Source organism: Panthera uncia, assembly GCF_023721935.1.
Source record: "Panthera uncia isolate 11264 chromosome A1 unlocalized genomic scaffold, Puncia_PCG_1.0 HiC_scaffold_17, whole genome shotgun sequence".
Classification (NCBI taxonomy): domain Eukaryota; kingdom Metazoa; phylum Chordata; class Mammalia; order Carnivora; family Felidae; genus Panthera; species Panthera uncia.
The window spans coordinates 118,198,141-118,221,386 of NW_026057577.1; the positions used below are offsets into that span (position 1 = coordinate 118,198,141).

The 23,246-nt window shown below is 38.2% G+C and overlaps 1 protein-coding gene across 3 annotated transcripts in view; it reads right to left on the reverse strand.

Moving 5' to 3' along the window:
- The window catches only part of NNT (nicotinamide nucleotide transhydrogenase), a 95,165-nt gene that overhangs the window by 8,064 nt on the left and 63,855 nt on the right, over positions 1-23,246 (reverse strand). For all 3 annotated transcript variants that reach the window (XM_049648101.1, XM_049648100.1, XM_049648102.1), the window contains 2 exons: positions 15,908-16,067; positions 14,693-14,774 (listed from right to left, as the gene is read on the reverse strand). In XM_049648101.1, coding sequence (XP_049504058.1) covers positions 14,693-14,774; positions 15,908-16,067 — 242 coding nt within the window. The remainder of the gene's footprint in view (positions 1-14,692; positions 14,775-15,907; positions 16,068-23,246) is intronic.

Genomic DNA, 23,246 nt, shown 5'->3' on the forward strand with positions numbered 1-23,246 from the left:
AGTGCATGGGCAGGGGAGGGGCAGAGAGAGAGGGAGAGAGACTCCCACACAGGCTCCACACTGTCAGCACAGAGCCCAATGGGGAGCACAGAGTCCCACATGACCCCGTGAAGTCACTACCTGAGCCTAATTCAAGAGTCAGACACTGAACTAAGTCACCCAGGTGCCCCAATTGCTTTCTTTTTAAACTAGACATTGCTATCTTAATGTCATAGTCTATATCAAACCAAAGTTTTCAATCACTCCTGAAAACAAAAGAAATAAGGCAAAATACTGACAATTTAGGCTCCCACTCTTCATGTGGTAATGCAAGCTGTCTTCAGCACTGCAGCTGTTTTCAAATTGCCTCAGAGAAAACACTTCTGCAGGGGTAAGTGGACTCTCTGGTTAAGGTAACTTCTTTAAGATTTTAGTGTTTTTTTTATAGTGGCAATAACATAAAACATTTGAAAAAAAAAATCTCCAGGAACCAAAGTATATGCTCAATAAATCAGACTTATTGAGACTTACTAAGACTCAAATATGAACATAAATATCATTTTAGTACTTTAGTAACAATATAGTACTTTAGGGGTGGCTGGTTGGCTCAGTTAGTAGAGCATGTAATCTTGATCTCAGGGTCATGAGTTTGAGCTGCAAGTTGGGTGTGGAGCCCCCTAGGGGAGGCGAGGGGAGGGGAGGGGAGGAAAGGAAGGAAGAGAAAGAAAGAAAGAGAAAAGAAAAGAATGAAAGAAAGAAAAGAAAGAAAGAAAAGAAAGAAAGGAAAGAAAGAAAAGAAAGAAAGAAAGAAAGAAAGAAAGAAAGAAAGAAAGAAAGAAAAAGAATATAGCCTTTTCCAGCTTCTGGAGGCTGTTCCCATTCCCTGGCTTATCACTGCATCCCTCTGACTTCTGCTTCCATTATAACATCTCCTTCCCTGACTCTGACCCTCTTCTCTCTCTTATGACAACCCTAGTGATCACATGGGCCCACGTGAATAATCCAAGATAGTCTCCCCATCTTAAAATCCTTGCCTTAAATCTACAAAGTCCCTTTTGCCATGTGAAGCAACATGTTCACAGGTTTGGGGGATTAAAGTGGATATCTTTGGTGGTGCCTGGGAGGCTCAGTTCGTTGAGTGTCTGACTTCAGCTCAGGTCATGATCTCACAGTTCGTGAGTTCAAGTCCCACAACTGGCTCTCTGCTGTCATCATGGAGCCTGCTTCAGATCCTCTGTACCCCTCTCTCCCTGCCCCTCCCCCACTCATATTTTCTCTCTCTCTGTCTCTCTCTCAAAAATAAATAAACATTTTTAAAAAAACTTAAAACAATAAAAAAAAGAAAAACAAGTGGACATCTTTAGGGCCTTTATTCAGCCTACCACAAACTTCCTTTCTAGTCCTAAAATTCCAGGAACTAGGGTTTCTATTTTAGCTGAATAAGTCAATATATACAGTATGTAAATTACTTTTGGATTTCAACTCTGTATCTTTCCTTTATTCTAGTAATTTTATTGTTTTTAATAAAACAATAGTAATTAATTTGTTTTTAATACTGCCCTTGCTTATCTTTAAATTAATCCATCTAGCTATCATCTTTATGCTTTAACTGACATGCTTGGGCCAGATTAGAAATCAAAGACCTCTAAATGTATTTGTTGTTATTGTAATTTTTAATTAGCTACAGACTGCATAAAGACATTATTTCTGTTGAGCTAGTTGTGAAGGGTAAACAATCACAAAGCTAATCAATATGTTATGCTAAATATCCCAAACGATAGATCATTTTATATGTGTTAGCACAATAATTTATTATACCAAACCTTAAGACTCTAAGGTTGGAGAAAAACACATGCAAGGCTCTAACAAGAAAATGCCAGTGTTTTGAGAGAAATAACAGAACACGCTAAATTTTTAGAAATATATATGTGCACACTGATAAGTCAATGTGAGTTTATAACAATTCTGGCCCATATAACTGACTAATCTCCAAAGTCAGTATTAAAGTTAATTATACCAGACAATGGTTTGGCCATAACCAGCAATTTCCAGGAACTGATGGACAATGCTCATTAATGTTCCATCATCATACGAAGAATATCCAGAATTTCAAAATGCAAAGCCTACTAGCCTTTTAGTTCTTTCCTCTGAGCCATGAATATTATCTTCATTGTACACATGCTTAAAGCAGAATTAGCTGTGCCTGTCTACAAGATTCTACAGAAGGAAAATAAATACTACAATGAGATCACAAAGATCTGCCAAGGTGCCTCAGTGGCTCAGTTGGTTAAGCATTTGACTCTTGATTTCAGCTTGGGTCATAATCTTGTGGTTCGTGGGTTCAAGCCCCGTGTTGGGCTCTGCACTGGCAGTGTGAAGTCTGCTTGAGATTCTCTCTCTGACTCTCTCTCTCCCCCTCCTCTGCTCCCTCTCTCTCTAACTAAATAAACATTAAAAAAAAAAAAAAAAAGATATTCCATGTTCCCAGAACTTTTTCTTTATGCATCTCCTCCTTACGATGCACTGCATCATAGTAACTGGTTGACATGACTGTGCTCTCCAAACTGGGCACAACATGAGCACAGGAACCGTGTCTTATCTGTCAGTTCCCACAGCAGCTGGCACTCCTTATAGGGATTCCAAGAGAGGGAGGGAAGGAAAGGGTTTTAAGAAACACAGTGTGCCCAGTAAGGTACACGGACTCATACATTTTTATGTCTCTTTTTAGAGAAAGAATTTAGGGAAGTGGCAAGAAACAGCAGTTAAAAGCTGTAGAGTGCCACTGCCTGGATTCACAGCATTTGGGCAGTTTGGTCTGTATGCCTCACGCCTCCTCTGTGTGCAATGGGATTGATAATAAAACCTCTTCAGAGGAGTATTGTGAGATTTAAGTGAGATAGTTCACATAAAGAGTTTTTTATACAAAGTATTTTAGACCAATGCCAAGCACAATAAGCCTTTAATAAATTAAGCTGCAATTATAAAATTCTATTCCAATACATTTCTGTAATATAAATGCTCTCTGTATTTTTCACACAAATACACATTTTAATGATCACTTATATAAAAATACACATTTTTTTTCATTAAAACAAATGTTAGTTTGATGTCAACATGTTTTGGTTGGTTTTCTAATTTTTACCTTGAAATTCTAGTAAATATCAGTATAGTCCAATAAAAGCCAGAAGTTCTTTGTATTCACAACTACATCAAAAGACTAGAGAAATTATGTAGTCAAAATAGACGAAGGCTAGTAATTGTGAATACTGCACTCACTGGGAACTTGGTCATAACTAATGTTTAAATACATACTTATTTGATAAAGTCAAATTTTAAAAGGCTATACATAATCCTTCCACCGATACTATTAGGCAAAAAAGCATGGTTTCCTCAACTGACAGATACAACAAATGTTATTAAGTCAGGATAATCTCTTCGATTATCTTGAAGCAAGAAAAATTTGAACATTTCTTGCTGTTTTCCTCTCTCAAATATGAAAATGACAGCCTTTTGCGAAACATTATAGAATAAAAACTAAGGCCTCAGTCCCTGATTAAAGACAGACCCAGGCACAGTTCAAAACCAGTGAAATGATCTACTCAAATAAATCAACCTGATCTTCAGAGCCTTTTAAACTAACCAAGAAAGAATAAAAACAAGTAAGAGGGTATACAAAGGCTATTTGTAAATATTGCGTGACCTGGATAGAACTGGATAAAGATGCAATTCAAAAGACACCCTATTTCTTAAACCTTTTTTATTGTACATGATGATATAAAGCCTATTCTTACACTTTTCGCAACTTCACGTTAGATTTTAGACACCACATGTTCCAAAGGGGACACAACAATGTTTACTCCCATGATTGTGGGTCATGGAGACAATATGTCCTGACCAGGGTGCGTTACAGCAGTTGGTTCTTGGACATGTGGGACTAGTAAAGAGTATAAAACATTCACCACATGGATCTTACCACAACCGTTCAAATTAACTACATTTTCCTTCTTGCATTATGAAAATATCCAGATTTAGTTCAGCAATAAAACATGAAGAAGAGTCAAGTATCCCAATTCAACAATAAGACAAAGAAACTACAGAGACAACTGGGCCTCATCCTACAGTATTGAGTGTTTTCCCCATTTTACAACCTCTTACTATTTATTATAAATATTGCAAAATCTCTTCAGATTTTAAAAAAAATCTTTTTACAACCTGCAACAATTTGGTTATACATTTTGCCAGTCACTGTGCAAAATGTTTTCATACTCAAGATGTTCAAATGGCTAATTTCCTTTCTTTGTGTTTTATTATTTAATATAATTTATTGTCAAATTGGCTAACATACAGTATGTACAGTGTGCTCTTGGTTTTGGCGGTAGATTCCCGTGGCTCATCACTTACATACAACACCCAGTGCTCATCCCAACAAGTGCCCTCCTCGATGCCTAGTACCCATTTTAGCCTCTCCCCCACACCCCATCAACTCTCAATTTGTTCTATGTATTTAAGAGTCTCTTCTGGTTTGCCTCCCTCCCTATTTTTTCCCCTTTCCTTCCCCCATGACCTTCTGTTAAGTTTCTCAAGTTACACATGAGTGAAAACATATGATATCTGTCTTTCACTGACTTATTTCACTTAGCATAATACCTCCCAGCTCCATCCACATTGCTGCAAATAGCATGATTTCACTCTTCCTCATTTGCAAGTAGTATTCCATTGCATATATAAACCACATCTTTAACCATTCATCAGTTGATGGACATTTAGGCTCTTTCCATAATTTGGCTATTGTTGGAAGTGCACTGGGGTACATGTGCCCTTATGCATCAGCACTCCTGTATCTTTTGGATAAATTCCTAGTAGTGCTATTACTGGGTTGTAGGACAGTTCTATTTTTAATTTTTTGAGGAACCTCCACACTGGCTTCCAGAGCAGCTGTACCAGTCTGCATTCCCACCAACAGTGCAGGGGGGTTCCCATTTCTCCACATCCTCGCCAGCATCTGTAGTTTCCTGATTTGTTCATTTCGGCCACTCTGACTGGTGTGAGGCGATATCTGAGTGTGGTTTTGATTTGTATTTCCCTGATGATGAGTGATGCTGAACATCTTTTCATGTGTCTGTTTGCCATCCGGACGTCTTCTCTGGAAAAGTGTCTATTCGTGTCTTCTGCCCAATTCTTCACTGGATTATTTGTTTTCCGGGTTTGAGTTTGGTACGTTCTTTATAGATTTTGGATACTAACCCTTTACCTGATATGTCATTTGCAAATACTTTTCCCATTCCGTTGGCTGCCTTTTAGTTTTGTTGATTGTTTCCTTTGCAGTGCAGAAACTTTTTATCTTGATGAGGTCCCAACAGTTCATTTTTGCTTTTAATTCCCTTGCCTTTGGAGATGTGTCGAGTAAGAAATTGCTGTGACTGGGGCCAAAGAAGTTGTTGCCTGTTTCTCCTCTAGGGTTTTGATGGCTTCCTGTCTCACATTTAGGTTTTTCATCCATTTTGAGTGTTTTGTGTGGTGTAAGAAAGTGTCCTAGTTTCAGTCTTTTACATGTTGCTGTCCAGTTCTCCCAGCACCATTTGCTAAAGAGACTGTCTTTTTTTCCATTGGATACTCTTTCCTGCGTTGTCAAAGATTAGTTGGCCATACATTTGTCGGTCCAATTCTAGGTTCTCTATTCTATTCCATTTGTCTATGTGCCTGTTTTTGTGCCAATACTATACTGTCTTGATGATTGCAGCTTTGTAGTTCTTTTACTGTGTTTTATATTTTTAAATTACATAGACTGCATTTGGGAATTCTGCCTTCCCAATACCATCATCCCACAATTTTCCTAAATATGTTATTCTAAGCTCCTAGGAAGTTCACAAATGAGAAAAAAGACATAACATGGGGAAATTTTTTTAAAGTTTCATTTGTTGAAAGCCTGTTTCTTCTTTTTTAACCATAAATATTTATAAATCAATAAAACCTTTCGACTTAAAATAGATGGCTGGGGAGCAGGCTGTGGATGGCTGTCGCCTGCTAGTCAGCACTGGGGCCGGGCTGTGGGACAAGCTGTGGGCCTCACCCCTCTGTCCTGAGGCCACTTCTCCCTCTTGGGGTTGCAGGTGAGACGGAGTCACAATTTCCACACTCAGAACCAATTGTTGGGAGTCAGTTCACCATTTTTTTTCCTTATTCCCCTACCTTGGGATTTCTCAAATATTTGTCATTTATCATCCAAAGATCTCCAGTAACAGAATTTTTTCAAGGGCGCTAACGATGATGATATTTCTCAGGGAGAATGCCATTCAACTCCCTGAACAAGAATGTCTTGGTCTGTTTAGGCTGCTATAACAAAATACTTTAAACCGGGTGGCTGAGTTCTGGAGGCTGAGAAATGTGGGATCAAGGCGCTGAGAGATTTCTGCAGCGGTCTGGAACTGAACCTGTAATAATCTCTGAGCAAGGGAAGCCTTAAGGCAGTGGGATAAAATCTTCAAAGACTGGAGAGAAAAGAACTGTCATCATGGAATTTTAAGGTATACAAAATGAAAGAAAATCTACCATTAACCTCTCACTAAAGAACCTTTAAAAGATATGTTTCAGGGTGCCTGAGTGGCTCAGACAGTTAAGCTTCCGACTCTTGATTTTGGCTCAGGTCATGATCTCACAGTTGAGATCAAGCTGCATGTTGGGCTCTGTGCTGACAGCATGGAGCCTGCTTGGGCCCCTTCCCCACGCTTGCTGTCTCTCTCAAAATGGATGATTAAAAAAAAAAAAAAAACTTAAAAAAATTTAAAGATATGTTTCATATGGTCTCTCTGACTTATTTCACTTAGCATAATACTCTCTAGCTCCATCCATGTTGTTGTAAATGGCAAGATTTCATTCTTTTTGATAGCTGAGTAGTATTCCGTGGTGTAAACATACCACATCTTCTTTACCTATTCATCAGTCGATGGCCATTTGGACTGTTTCCGTAAGTTGGCTATTGTAGATAATGCTACAATGAGCACTGGGGTGCATATAAACCTCTGAGTTAGTATTTTTGTGTTCTTTGGGTAAATGCCTAGTGGTGCAATTGCTGGACCATAGGGTAGTTCCACTTTTGACTTTTTGAGGAGACTCCCCTGTTTTCCAGAGTGGCTGCACTAGTGTTCATTCCCACCAACAGTACTAGGGGGATCTCCCCTTCTCCACATCCTCACCAACACCTGTTGTTTGTATTGTTGATTTTAGCCAAGCTGACAGGTGCGACGTGGTATCTCATCATAATTTTGATTTGTATTTCCCTGATGATGAGTGATGTCGAGCATGCTTTCATGCATCTGTTGGCCATCCGTATATCTTTGGAAAAATGTCTATTCATGTCTTCTGCCCATTCCTTAACCGGATCATTTCATTTTTTGGGTGGTGAGCTTTATGATTTCTTTATATATTTTGGATACTAACCAAAACGGTCTCTTAACTATAGGAAATTGATGGTTACCAGAGGGGAGGCGGGTGGGGGGATGGGTTAAATAGGTGATGGGACTTAAGGAGTATGCTTGTGATAAGCACCGGGTGTTGTATGGAATTGTAGACCTGAAACTAATACAATACTGTGTTACCTGGAATTCAAATAACAACTTAAAAAAGAAATTAAAAAAAAGAGTTAAAATAAACCTTACAGATTCTCTAATCCAACTACTTCCTCAGGCAGGCCTCCTTTATCTAGAATTACATCGAATATGTGTGCACTGTACTGTGTCACAGAGCAGGCTGGGAGCTGCACTGCAGGTGCAACACACAGTCCCTGGTGGCAACATACACCTTAAGGACTTTTGTATTCTTTGTTTGCACACGGCAGTGCTCCATTCTAGGGAGAGTCCATGAAGGTAACAGAAGGATCTGTTACTACATTCAATTACTTTCATAATGTGGATGAAATTGTGCACATAATTTGCATAATGTGCACATAATGAGCATAATTGTGCATTTCACCTGTGAAAAATATGTGCATTTCACCTGTGAAAAAACCTGAAAGGGCAGGTTTCTTTGGTTTATCACATTCTGATCAGAACTTCTGACTGACAGCTACAAGTCACTGATGAGAAGCACAAGGAAAAGTGGCATTTTTTGTTTGTCTGTTTGTTTGTTTTAAAAAGTAACTGCAGTAAATCCAGTGGAGAATAAAACCTTCTAAAACATGAAGCGGGGTAAACGTAACACACACCGTCCTTACTGGTGAAAAGGCTAGGACCAGCTGGGCAAGGTTAGCTTATCCATCTGAATAGAAACAGAGTAATGAAGTGGGACAAAATCTTCCTTGCCACCCTCAAAAACGGACTGATGGGAAAAGCTGTGGAATCAACTTTCTGGCAAGGCTTCTTAGGCCAAAGGATAGACACCCGCCTCTCGAAAATTGTGAAAGCCCTTCGAAGCAGTGCTTCAGACAAACTCACTTGTACAATTCTGAATGAAAAAAAAAATGTTCATTTAATTTCCTAGAACTTTCCAATAGCCAGAACTAGAGAACATTATGTACCTTTCATTCTTTTTTTGAAGGCAAATAAGGGCTGAACTGCTACTCGGGTCTGAAATCTGGTGTTCATCTATGGCCTTCCCTTCTGGAGGAAAAAAAATTATGAATGTTAAAGAGCTTACAAAAATGTCTCAGGGGCACAATTTTTCCAAGACAGAATAACAGAACCTGTCCTATGACTGTGAATGAGAAAATGTTTGACAGAAGGCTATGGTCACGTTTTCCATTTGTGCAAGTGCCCGGTGATGCTGAGGTACAGCCAAAGAATGAGAAGTCGTCTAAAGAGGATCAGGTCAGGGGCGCCTGGATGGCTCAGTTGGTTAAGCGCCTGACTTTGGTTCAGGTCATGATCTCGTGGTTGAGGGGTTCCAGCCCCGCATCAGGTTCTATGCTGACAGCTCAGAGCCTGGAGCCTGCTTTGGATTCTGTGTCTCCCTCTCATTCTTCTCCTTCCCCGCTTGTACTCAGTCTCTCTCTCTCTCTCAAAAAAATTAACATTAAAAAAAAAATTTTTTTAAAAAGAGGATCAGGTCAGACGACAATGCAAACATCAATGCAGTCTTCTGCAGAACTGCGTCACACTACCCTTTCCACTCCGAGGATGTTTTTATAGATTGTGCCCAAATCTGGCTTTTCCATCACTAAACCAAATCCAGCAACCAAGCCCAGAATAGAAACAGTATGACTACTGACACGCTTTCTATTTCAAAATAACCAACAAGACTATGAAGAGTGATATCAGAGGAAAAAACCAAAATTCTATTTTTCACTAATGTTCTAAAATATTATATTCCAGCATATTACAGAGACTTGGTAAGAATTATACATAATTTTATCTTCCTGTCTGAATAACTGTAATGATGTTGCAGAACGGCTGTTGGAAGGCAACAGCCAGTGAGCACCATAAAATGGAAATTGTCAGCAAGATAGTGAAGAACTGGAACATGAAATGAGAAAAGGGCTTTTAGTTATTTATACTCCGCCATGTTTACATGAACCTCATTGAAGAACATCGGCTCAAAGAGTTTATTATGACTAATACTAGAACAAGAAGCCAAAAACCACCCTGATGGTCAGAGGCACCAGTTTCATGAGAAGTAAAAGTTTCTCCCTCAGACCACCAGAATGCCCGTGACAAACATGTCCAAGAAATGAGTCCTACAAGGGTATGGCAGAGCCTTTACAAAATACCCAAATCACAGGCTTTCTTTCCACCACACCAATATGCTGGTGAACAATACAAATAGAAGGCCAAAGGTGGTCTGGCCAACAGTCAACCCGCGAGGAACAGGGTCGCTTTTTTTTTTTTTTTAATTTTTTTTCAACGTTTTTTATTTATTTTTGGGACAGAGAGAGACAGAGCATGAACGGGGGAGGGGCAGAGAGAGAGGGAGACACAGAATCAGAAACAGGCTCCAGGCTCCGAGCCATCAGCCCAGAGCCCGACGCGGGGCTTGAACTCACGGACCGCGAGATCGTGACCTGGCTGAAGTCGGACGCTCAACCGACTGCGCCACCCAGGCGCCCCCAGGGTCGCTTTTTAGGAGCACAACTGACACCTCTGAGAAATTACTGGCAATTCTATTCAATAGGCTGAACATAGACGTGAGTGAATGTACATACTTTCTTTGGTTTTCCTCCCTTCTACCAAAAGTTTCGTTCATATGACTAATTACACAAATAACTCCCATCACACCCACCTTCCTGGCCACTATGTTTTTCAAAAAGCCAGGCTCGGAGCAAAGTGCAAAGAAATAACACCACATTCTTTCAGAAAACTTGAAGCCCTGGCTAATTCATCACCCAGTGGTACCAGCTGTAACTCTGAAATTCTGATACAATTTTCTGTGCTACAGCTGTTTGTCATCATTTCGGCTGCATCTGAACTGAAGACACAATGGGGCTGTAAGTGTCTCCAAGTCAGAATCTTCAAGCCTATGATATAACCTCCCCGTGAATGTACATTTCACTGTGAATACGCAGAATTTTCATCCGTGTACTCAAGGACCTATTCTCAGGACCTAGAACGGTGCCTGGCACCAAACACTATATAACTATCTGTTCAGTGAATGGTCATGAACATGAATAGTCATGTCTAAAAAGAATGTATTGCAAGTTGTCGCTGAAATGCTAAATAAAATGTCTTCTTTCGTTACTCAAATTTCAGAATATTTTATCAGGCCTAATTAATATCTATTCTCTTCAGAAGCATGTGCCTTTATTACCTTATAAATCTGAATGTCCTATCTCTTCCTGCATCCCAATACATAACAAATCCAAGAAGGCTGAACTCTGTTTACTTGAATTATATGTAATCCATGAAAAACAAGAAAATCCAGTTAGACTGACAAAATATTTCATCTTCAACTATCTTCAAAGAACGGATTCCTTAGCAAAAAATAACATATTTAAACCGATAGCCATGCCACACGAGACTGTAAAGCACTGTTAAACCGCAAATACCAATGGCAGCTGGATGTGTTTAGACAGAGAATTAAAAAGAGTAAATGTTTTTAAAAACCTGCAAAAAATTCATGTTCTGAGTAGCACAAGAGGTTTCAAAGGTCCCCTGGTTAATTACCTACTCCTCTCCTCTGCATTCTGATCTTCCTTCCACTCTACTTTTCCTAGCATACTATCACATTAAATGGAATTCATTCATGGATTCATTTGTGTACAGATTTGTTTTCCTCATAACTATAAACATTTGAGAGTGGGAATTGGGCTTATGCACCCTTGAATCCCAATCCCTAGTATAAATTTCTACCAACAAATTATTAACAGAAAGATGTAGTTGAACATTAATAGGAAAGCAATACATAGTATCAGTCAGTAAATCAGAGAAACTGAAAGGTGGTTTCACAAATTCAAAAGACTTCTGTGGTGAGCCAAGCAATATGGCTTTCTGAAAAGAAAATCCAGCAGTGATTAATTGCAAACAGAAAAAAATTACACCTCTTTCTAAGAATTACTCACTGGGAACACTATCTCTGCTTTATAATGAAAAGCCCATCGTATTGATCCAAAGATTGGGAAATAAAGAGAAAAAAAAATGCATTTTTGTAGTGTAAGATTTTGGTAATAAAATGCTTTTAGAGATCAAGCAGAGGTTAGGGAAGCTATAGAGGCGTTCTGGCCAACTGGGAAGCAACAATGTACTGGCCACTAGAGAAAGTCTAAGTCAGTGAACATTCATGCCGTTCGGAAAGGAGCTCTTGTCATGAAATGTCATGTGCTGCATTATGCAATCTCAGCTCCCGGTGAGTATGTTATGACTGTAGCCAAAGGAAAGGAAAACAGGAGTGTCTCTAAATCAATCATGGGCCATGAAGCCAGACAGACTGTATGACAGATGCAATTTTTCTTGGCACCACTTGGGCATAACTAATTGATGACAATCGTATGTCCTCACTGGCACATTTCCATGGGGTATGTGTGCGAATATGTCACCACATCTGGATGCTAGGCATGCTGGGGTCCTGAGGCACAAAGATCTACTGACACCAGAGGCCCAGCAGCTGTGCTCAATGAACACCGTGGGAGCTCCACAGAGTGATGAAAGGACGAAATTACTGCTAACTGTAAATACAGATTTATTTCATTAAAATACGAGGTAATGCTGCAGCCATCTCATGCAAACAGACATTTGTCTCCTAAAAAAAAAAAAAAAGAAGAAGAAGAAGAAGAAGAAAGCCGGCATCTACAGATAGACATATTCCTAACTTCATCAAAAAAATCTGCATTTCTCCCAGGAAAAGATGATAATACACATGAGACAAAATCAACAATTTCTATGACTCCCTTTCAGTTAAGAAAAAAAAAAAACCCACTCAGAAACTAGAAAGGAAAAATAGGATAATCCACTGTCACTGTGTTAGCAAGAACACTTTGCTTCCATTTAACTCAAACATGAGATTTGCATATGAAGCCCATGGTGAAAATTCAACAGATCACAGTAAAAAACTGAACTCTCTCAGTAAAACGTTCTCAGTAAAACGACGGAACTCTCTCTCACATAAAGTCTGATATTCTGTTCACAAAATTACTTCAATAAAACACAAATTATAACTGAGAAACTATTCATATATGTTTAATTAAATATCTCCCATACATCTTAAGTAATTATTTTTCCCATGCAGTCTAACAGAAATCAACCTAAAACAACAATTTTTGTTATGTCCTCATGGATCAAAATCACATTTTAATTAGGTCAGAAACTGAAATTTCATTTGTCTCATCATTTTTTATTTTCATTTTTTATTATCATTTTTTCCATCCCTCTTAGTCCTCTCCCCTCACATCCTGCTTCTGTCAAACTACCCTATAGTCACGATGCTCCCCAACTTTGCATCCACCTCACCCTGGACTGATTTTCCAAGCTGTCTGGTTAATATAGGCTGGTCCGTGGGTAATAAGGGAGGTATGTCAAATTAATCATCCCTTCCCAAAGGAGAACTAAGACAGGAAAGCTATCTTTCTCTACTTCATTAAGATTGCCACTCACGTCCTAAACATTTGTGGTGATAGAAGGCATTACTAATACGTTAGACTTCTCACATGTGGACTGAATAAAAGAGAAACAATTTCTTTTTAGGAAAATCATAAAAGATTCTTTAACACATCCATTCCTTGTGTAGGTCTGCAAATGCCTTAAGTGGCAAACGTATGACTGAAAGGGCGGCCCTGTACAATACCGGATAAGAAGATGGGAATCAGTGACCAAAATGAGACTTCATATGTGAAAATCAAAAAACAAAGCCAGTGATTTTTCTCATCTTCGATCTTCAATTCCTCGAAGATTACACTAAACATGGTAACATCTACATCACAGAAAAGCTGGTCCTACCACCAAATTGTATTTTGACTCTCTGTATTTGAAAAACACAGACTAACTATGGATTGCAGGAAGGCAGAGAGTGGGGAAGGAGGGAAGGAAGGAAGGAAGGAAGGAAGGAAGGAAGGAAGGAAGGGAGGGAGGAAGGGAGGGAGGGAGGGAGGGAGGGAGGGAGGGAGGGAGGGAGGGAGGAAGGGAGGAAGGAAGGAAGGAAGGAAAGAAAAAAAATGTAGCTGATGCTAAAATGTTAGATCCCCTTGTATCATCGGCTAAGTCTCTTCACCACTATTAATAGCTGGGACATTCAGGATTCAGTCTTGTGTAGACACTCTGACTAGCTCTGATTAGTTCTAGGCACGTGGTTAGGCTTATTCTTATCATCTTCCCCAGAAAAAGTATAAGATAGACATCTAAAAGGGATTTTCATGAACAGACATTAACAGTTTTGTCAACATACATTAACTTTCAGGTGAACAAACTAACTTTATTTGATAATAGAGTTGGCTTGTCTCTCTGACTTATGATACTATGTCAATGAAACTGCTAGAGAACAGCTTCTCTACTCAAGAGGAAACAGGTATCCCTCCCCCCTGGGAGGACAGTCCTCCAGACAGTCTCTTCACTGACTCCCGGCAGCAGAGTTCCAAAATAGGGATCCAAAGGTGCATAAGCCAGATACAAAGTACTGCAAGGGTTTGTCACCCACTGGCCCCCCCTTTACATCCCTCAAACCCTTTATCCAAGGTCCTGAGAATAATCTAGAATTGCAGAGTCCTCAACTTCCTCATTGTGTTCAAGATCCTCTCAAGGGCAGAGTCTAGTGCCCAAATGCCAAGTAACAGGGACAGCTACTGCCCTAATCCATATTTCAAAAAACGTATGGCTTTAGGAAAAAAACAATTTCAATAGTCTTTGCCATAAGAATAGGAGAGCGAACGCAGTCAAACATTAATCAGCCCACGGGATCACCACTGGGTCCCACTCACTCTACAAAGACCTCTCATTTGAGATGTTTTTCTTCAGTCAGTGGGAACAAGAGAAACCAAAAGGTACAACCTGATGTGGTTCTAATGCTTTGTGTGACCTCCTTCCCCAAATCCAACCAGAAACAGGACTTCTGTTTTACCCCTTTAACAAAAATCCCAGAATTCGGTATAATAAAGTTTCCCTTTCTAAAATGGAGCTGTATTTAGGTTCTGTGGTATTAGAGACAGTGCAACTAGGTAGCAAGACTAAGGCTGGAATAGGGTTTTGACAACTCAGTTTCTTTACCTGGGATTACATACTGTAAGAAAGTCATCTAAACGTGAGTCCTCTATTTTCCTTTCCTCTCACACACGTGCTGCAAACCAGGCACTATAAGCACTGACCTGACTTTCTTGCCCTGTTCAGCGAGCATCTTCACCAAGTCTGCGATGGGGTACTGCGCTTTGGCTGCACAGAGACCATAGCCTGCAAAGAACATGAAGGACACAGAAGAATGTGACTTTTATTTTGAAATCTTATAAACTACAATTTCTCCCTTGATCAAAACATATTTAAAAATTGTTTTTCATGTTTATTCATTTTTGAGAGAGAGAGAGAGAGAGAGAGAGTGTGAGTGGGGAGCAGAGAGAGAGGGAGACAGAGAATCTGAAGCAGGCTCCAGGCTCTGAGCTGTCAGCACAGAGCCCGACGCGGGGCTCGAACTCTCAGACCTCAAGATCATGACCTGAGCCGAAGTCAGACGCTTAACTGACTGAGCCACCCAGGCGCCCCTTCAAAACATATTTTTAGGCCAAAAAAAAAAAAGGGGGGGGGGGCAATCTGTTAACAGGACTAGAAATGAAAGAAAACTTCTAGACTTGTCAAATCAATAGATTTCCTTTTTAGAAAACTCTTACGATAGCATGATAGAGTTAAAATCCTAATCTGAAGCCAATATATTACCTGTAATACCACAGAATTCTGGGGTAGGATTAAAGAAAAACTAAACTAAACCTGAGAAAAATTAGGGATTGGGGCTAGGAGATTAAATGACTTAGTCAATGTCATGTCAATTGTTGGAGGTAAAATTAAGAACAAAAATGAGGCGTTGTGACTCCCAGATCAGGTTCTTTCTATTAGGTCATGTTACCTCATCTTATTAGAAATCACATGATTCTCAATGATTTTTTAAAATATTTACTGTTGATAAGAAAGAGATTAACATTTATTAGCATTTATTGAGTCTAATGAGTGAGCTAGATACTTTCATACACTATTTCTAATTTAATACTCACAGTAATCCCAAAAATGATCATTGAGAAAAAAATAACCAAGACTCAAAGATGACTAAAACATTTGTACAGAATCAGAGAAAGACATGGCGAGAACCCTCTACATCAGTTTGTAAAATCTCTATATGATTCCCAAAATATTAACCTAAGCCAAGGATTCTCACCATTTTTTACTTGGTAATCAGAGGGTTGTTTCTATGTTTCCATTACATTTTCAAAAAATAATAAGTTCCAATTCAATTTTTTTCCTGTTATAAGAAACTGTATTAATACAATAAATTCCAGCAGCTCTTATAGGTTGTTTACTTTTCGCTTTTGGTTTTTTACCTGGAGTAATAATAATGCTATTAGCTTCACGAATCATGTCAATTGCATTGTCAAGGTTGATTTCTGTATGTGTGCCAGAAATTTCCATGGGTTTTCCACCAGCTGTTGAAGTGGTACCGTAGCCTCCAAGAATCACATTAGCCAGGGAGCGATTCATTGCCTGGAGAACAAAATAAGCAGCTGTGAGAGTTTAATCTACATAACTTTTTGAAAGTTTTAATCTATGTAACTTACTGTATCCAATGTATACAATATTCACAATCACTTAAAGAGGTTTTTTATTTGATCATCTAAAAAAATCACATAGATCACATCTATAAAGTCAACTGCACACTGACATGTTTTCAATAAAAGTTAATTTTAAGAAAGAATTTAATGGAAAATTACCAGTAACATTAAGAAACTAATGAAATTCAGATCCAGTTATTACTGTCTGTGTTCTGATTAAGCAAGTTCTACCTCCATATGTATTTCACCAGAGTGAAAGAGAACGGTATCTATGAGAAATTTTACAAGGTGACTCTATAGATCTCTCAGGTGAATCCTGCTACCAGTTCCAACAGGGAGGAATCCAAAGGATAGGAATTCACATCATTTAGGAGTCTGCTGCCCTCTGTCGTCAAGAAAAAAAAGAAATGCGGGAGTTGATTCGTTCTTCTTTTCCAAACCAACTACGTACAGCTCCAGGAAGCAGTAACAGAAGTGACTGGATTCATCATTAGGTTCCTAAAATATTTTACTTCCAAAAAGGTAGACGAGTAAGTTCATACACCATTTCATTAAAACTTGTACCCACCCTTTTAACTAAAAAAAAAATCTTGGGGAAAAAAAATAAGAGGAAGGCATGCTCATTTACAATCATCCAACAATGTGCCACACAAGTGAATCATGTGAAAAAATCACAGGTCTGGTTTCTACAATAGTTCATTTGTAGACCTCTGGAGCTGTGGTGGTAAAAGACAAGAAGCAAATGCCTTTTAAGAATTCAAATCACTGCAGGGATGCCTGAGTGGCTCAGTCGGTTGGGCGTCTAATTCTTGGTTTTGGCTCAGGTCACGATCTCACGGTTCGTGAGTTCTCGCCCACATCAGGCACTGTGCTGACAATGCAGAGCCTGCTTAGGATTCTCTGTCTCTACCTCTCTCTCTGTCCCTCCCCTCCCTCTCAAAATAAATAAATAAGCTTAAAAAAAAATGCAGATCACTGTACATGAACAAAGCAGTCATTCTACATGATCAGCACTGGATTTCTCACTTCTGAAAGGGCTATAATAAACATATGATTGATCCAATGTGTATACCATGTAAAAGCTATATAAATGAAATCTATTACTTAAAAAAAAAAAAAAGACAATACTGTATTCTTAAAGAATGAAAAGCACCTGGGATTTCCAGGGACAAGTAAACACACTAGGAGAAAAAAACATGACAACCCACACGAAGACAGCCCAGCCTGCTACCACCCTCATGCAGACGTGAACATACACGTCTGAAGTGGGACAGAGGTAGAGGCAGGGAGGACAAGGTGCAGAGACAATGAACAGAGAGCCATACCTGACTAAAGGCGGCATATCAATAACATAAAGAGGATAGATCCAAATGTTGCCAGAATTGTAATTATCCTTTTTGACCTAAGCTCACTTATCAGACACAGCATTCGCATTTTACAGAGCCCAAACTCTGGTAAACTTGTCTAAGATTATCACATACAAAATAAAGTCCAGAATATCTTTATATATTTATGAACAGACAAGAGGGCCAGAGAAAAATTGATAATGGTTTTATTTAGGTATAGAGTCCCAATCTGACATAAAGATTTAAATTCTTAACCCAACCTCCTATACTTAAATCCAGGTTTTATTGAAAATCCAAATAGCCAGGCCTGAGACTTCCAAACATTCAACATTTGTTGATTTTGTTAATCCTTTCTAGTTTTGAATTAGAAGATTCTGAAATTAACAGAAATATGTTCTACCAAATAAATGTTTGCCTTAAAAACTAAATCAAAGGAATGTGCATCGACTGATGAATGGATAAAGAAGATGTGGTATATACATACAATGGGATATTACTCAGCCACCAAAAAGAATGAAATCTTGCCATTTTCAACGACGTGGATAGACCTAGAGTGTATTATGCTACGCGGAATAAATCATTCAGAGAAAGACAACTACCATCTGATTTCACTCATATGTAGAATTGAAGAAACAAAACAGATGGACATAGAAGAAGGGGAAAAAAGAGAGAGAAAGAGAAACCATAAGAGATTCTTAACTACAGAAGATAAACTGCAGGTTGCTGGAGGAAAGGTGGGTAAGGGGTGGGTTAAATAGGTGATGGGTATAAAAGAGGGTATGTGTGTTGAGCACTGGGTGTTATATGTAAGTGATGATCACTAAATTCTACTCCTGAAACCAATACTACACTGTATGTTAAGTAACTAGAATTTAAATAAAAATTTGAAAGATTAAAAAACATTTGATTCAAAGGAGTATTTCAGACATAGAGATATTTCTGTCATAGATAACTTTTTTCTTGTTTTAAATTTTTTTAAATGTTTATTTATTCTTGAGAGAGAGAGAGAGAGAGAGAGAGAGAGAGAGAGAGCATGAGCATGAGCATGAGCAGGGGAGGGGCAGAGAGAGAGAATCCACAGAATCCAAAGCAGCTCCAGGCTCGGAGCTGTCAGCACAGAGCCCGACACGGGGTTCGAACTCACAAACCACGAGATCATGACCTGAACTAAAGTCGGACATTCATCCGACTGAGCACCCAGGTGCCCCAGCTCATAGATAATTTTTAAAAAGTGAAACACACAAAATGGTTCCATCACCTGCATCACCCAGTCCTGCAGAGGGACAGATGTACAAGGATATGACCACTTTACTCTAACTTGGTGTAAAAGGAACCATTCTTCTCTCCCTATAAAACTGAATGGAGGAGAAGAATTTCTGAGGACATTTAATTAATGTTTACCCACTTCTAATGGCATCTTCAGGAGAAAGAAAGGGAACCACACAGTAGTTTAACAATCAAAGTCAACTTGTTAAACACATATCCACAATTATATCACCATTAAGCTAATTCCATGTGGTCTCTTCAAAACTAAATTATTTTTCATCCCTGAATTTACCATTGCAACATCATATTTTCAAAAAATGCTTAGGGTGTAGGGCTTTCTTTTGTTTGTTTGTTTCTTTCTTTTTTTTGCTTGCTCAAGTGATTAATGAGACTATCCTGGGCAGACTGAGGAGTTCCCAGCTCCCAAGACAAAGTATTCGCAACACTATCCAAGACTGTTCCTTTCAAGTTACTAAGCCCTATAATGAAAACTGTATGCTACATTAAAGAGACCCTTAATTCACATCATTCCAAGCAAACTATAAGAAATAAATCTGAAAACAAAAGAAAGGTCATAAAATAGACAAAACTAACACAATAACAACACACAGTCCATTTACTATCATTTCTCATTTCAGTGCTTTGTGGGTGCCAAATAATTGACTGCGAAGCAAAAAAAGAAATTATTTTTGGTTTGGCTTTGATGTACTTCATTCTGTTCTATTTTCATTTGGAAATAAGCAACAAAGTACAAAAATCAGAAAATTCGGTTGGAAAATGCTGTTCCCCTTCTACAAGCGCTCTACCTCCCAGGCTGTTTGGACACAATCTCAAGTACATGGACTGTAAAATCATGAAGAGTTTAATGTCTATATGACTGATAGACATAAAGCAAATTATTCACTTGAGCTGCTTCTTTGGACACTATCGATATTTTTCAGTTTAACATTGGGTATTGTATAACCACGGCACTCGGCTCAGAAGACACACAAGAGAAGAACTGTCAAAACAAAAATTCAATTTTCGGTATTACTGATTAGCCACTCGGGGAGCATTTCATTCCCTCTCACATAATAAAAGCACTCTGTTCCGGTTTGGACTTGCATGTTTCCTTTAATAAATAATAAAATAATGAAGCTACAACATACTAGTAATATTAATAGATATCGATATATGATAGTACATCTGTTACCATATGCTATCCAGAGAAGATTCCAAAATATGAAATGAGCTGACAAATATTTATCTAATGTTCACGTAACAAGTATTATACTCATCTGAGGTGCCAGGTGCTAGGTCAGGCTCCATAAACACAAAGGCAAACAGTAAATGACATCTTAAAATATCTTCCTTGTAAAATGAGAATAGTATCTCCTACCTCCAGAATTAGTGTGGGGATTAAACGAGCTAACATTTGTAAAGCACCCAGCTTTAATGCCCAATCACGAGCAGCTATTTCATTTTTATTTTTATTAGGAACCACTCTGAGCTGCTAAAGCATAGGCCATGAAGAAACAATTTTTTTGATAATAAAACAAGCACAAGCCAAGAATCAATGAAGATTAATGTGAAAAGTCAGGAATCGGGGCAATCTGGAAGGAGAGAAAATTTCTATCTTCAAAACTGAAAACTACAGCAGGGTCGTTTCTGTTGTTGCCTTGTTTGTTTTATAATAAGACATAGGACTGAAGAGAGTGTGAGAAAACTAGCTCCCCACGCATCACCGTTGAGAGCTAAGACTGGACGGTCCTTTGTGGACATCAATTCATCGATATTTGCTAAGACTGGACGGTCCTTTGTGGACATCAATTCATCGATATTGAGAGCCAACAGAAAGCTCTTACTCCCTTTGACCAAGTAATTGTACTTACAAAAAGGTCAGCTAAAGGAAAAAAATCAAAATGCACAAGGAGGTATACTGAAGAAAAAACCACAAACCAATACTATGGACTTGGGTAAATTATGGTATATCTATGTGATACAACAGGCAGACACCAAAAATTATTAGAAAATCACTGGTGAGAACATTAAACAACACAGAATATATTTGAACATAGGTTTATGGGAAAATACTGGAATTAGAATATTAAATTTTAAGAGTTAAGTGGTAATGGCATTGCAAATGATTTTATTTATTTATCCTTTTCTACTTTCTTCCAAATTTCCCACATTAAGCATCTTTTATTTTTGTAATTGAATAGTATTTCCTAAAAATTTAAAGCTTCGGCTGTCCTTGAATCCAAATTAATTTGAGTTGCTATTATAAACAGAGTATCAGTCTCATCCAGAGTGACACTTAGGGTCACAGACAGCTGTAAGAATACCCTGTTAGCCTTATACGGTACAGGAATAAAAAATATCTGTGAAATGCTGACAGTAAATGACATGCCTGACGTGGTAGAAATAGAAAGAAAAAAAAAGAAATACCAGATCAAGAAATATGAAAGAAGAGAAAAGCATAAGACAAAGATGAGATAGTCACAGAAGTACACATAGAAAAAAGTATTTTCAACAACTGCCTCTTACTACCTTATTCTAGTTACTGTCATAGAATGGCTACTGTAAGTTTCTGTAGTTACTATAACCAACAATAATAAAAGAAACTAGATGAAGAAGGGAATGGGAAGGAAATTAAAAAAAGACACACAGAAATTTGAGAAATACTACTGATAAGATTTAAGAACCTAAATAAAACCATTTAAGGAAAAAAAAATGATAAAGCCAAGAAAGACCCATGATGATGCTCTAAGAACTAGACATAAGTACTCCTCACCTCTCCCCAAATCAGTATGCCACTGGCTTTGTTAAAATTTAAGTCTTCCCGTGTAATTTTAAAATCAGTGTTTTGACCAAGTTTAAGTAATGATGAAAATCTGCTGCCCCCTCCTGGTCATTCAAATTCACCAAATGAAGCAAAGTCAAACCAAGAGTTCATTTTTAAATGCTAAGTGAAATAAGTCAGTCAGAGAAAGACAAATACCATATGATTTCATTCATATGTGGAATATAAGTAACAAAACAGATGAACAAAGGAAAAAAGAGACACAAACCAAGAAACAGACTCTTAACTACAGAGAACAAACTGATGGTTACCAGGGGGGAGGTGGGTGGGGACGGGTGTATAGGTGAAGGGGATGAAGAGTAAACTTATCATGACGAGCACTGAGTAATGTGCAGAACTGTTGAATCACTATACTGTACACCCAAAACTAATATAACACTGTATATAATCATACTGGAATCAAACAAAAAAACTTAATTTAAAAAAAGTTCATTTTTTGAGAAAACTATCTCTAATACAATTGAATACATTTTTCCTTGTTCACAAACATTTGGTTTTTGTCTTTTAATTTTTTTAATGTTTACTTATTTTGACAGACAGGGAGAGAGAGTGCAAGCAGGGGAAGGAGGGAGAGGGAGAGGGAGAGGGAGAGGGAGAGGGAGAGGGAGAGGGAGAGGGAGAGAGAGAATCCCAAGCAGGCTCTGTGCTGCCAACACAGTGTCCTCCCTGGGGCTCAAACTCATGGACTGTGAGATCATGACCTGAGCCAAAATCAACAGTTGGATGCTTAACCAACTGAGCCAACCAGATGCCCCAAACATTTGTTTTTTTTAAACCCAAAAGCCTGACACCTTTCAAGCAGGAGACACAAGCTTCCACCTTTCCAAATTCTCTGAACAACCTGGAAGATTTCATTTTAAAACCTCTTCCTTTCTTTGAACTTGGGCTATCAAATCCTTTGTTTTACAATATGGCCAAAGAAAACTAATTTTTTTTACTATAAAAAGATAACCTCAGCATTCAATTTACAAAGAGATTTTCAGTGAAAACATTTGAGAAATTCTGAGTTATAAAATAAGGGTGGGTCTTTTTTAAATATTGTAATAAAAGAATGGAGGCAGAATAAATGTCCTTTTTCTGCCTGAATTATAAATCAGCAGAGCCACATTCTGATGTCACTCCATTTCACACTTGCCCTTTCACAGTCATTCAGAACTGTTAGAGAATAGTATCTATCATCTGAAAACGTTTTCTAGTCAAACCTTTAATTATTTGCAGGATATCTTCTTGCCATCCAGAAGAGAATTAGAAACAAAAAGGAAGCTAAGAAGCATTTGTTTTCTTAATTTTTTTTGCTTTTTTAAAAAAGATCATGCTGACCACAAAACTTCAAGATAGGCACTCTCACAGATGACCAGTGGGAGTGTTAATTGAAGCAAGCTTTCCGGAAACAACACAGCAATAAGTAGAAAGAACTGATAAAAATGAGCATACTCTTTCACTTCGAAGAATCAATCTGAAGACAAAAATCAGAGGTGCCCAAGATGTATTTTCTACAAAGAAAAATTAAAACTCAAACAATATAATTTTTATAGGGAAGTATTAAATAAATTTTATATATCCATATGATGGATTTACATGAAGTCCATTAAAATAGTAGTTAAAAATCACTTTTAATAAGGAAATGACAAGAGGGGCACTTGCGTGGCTCAGTTGG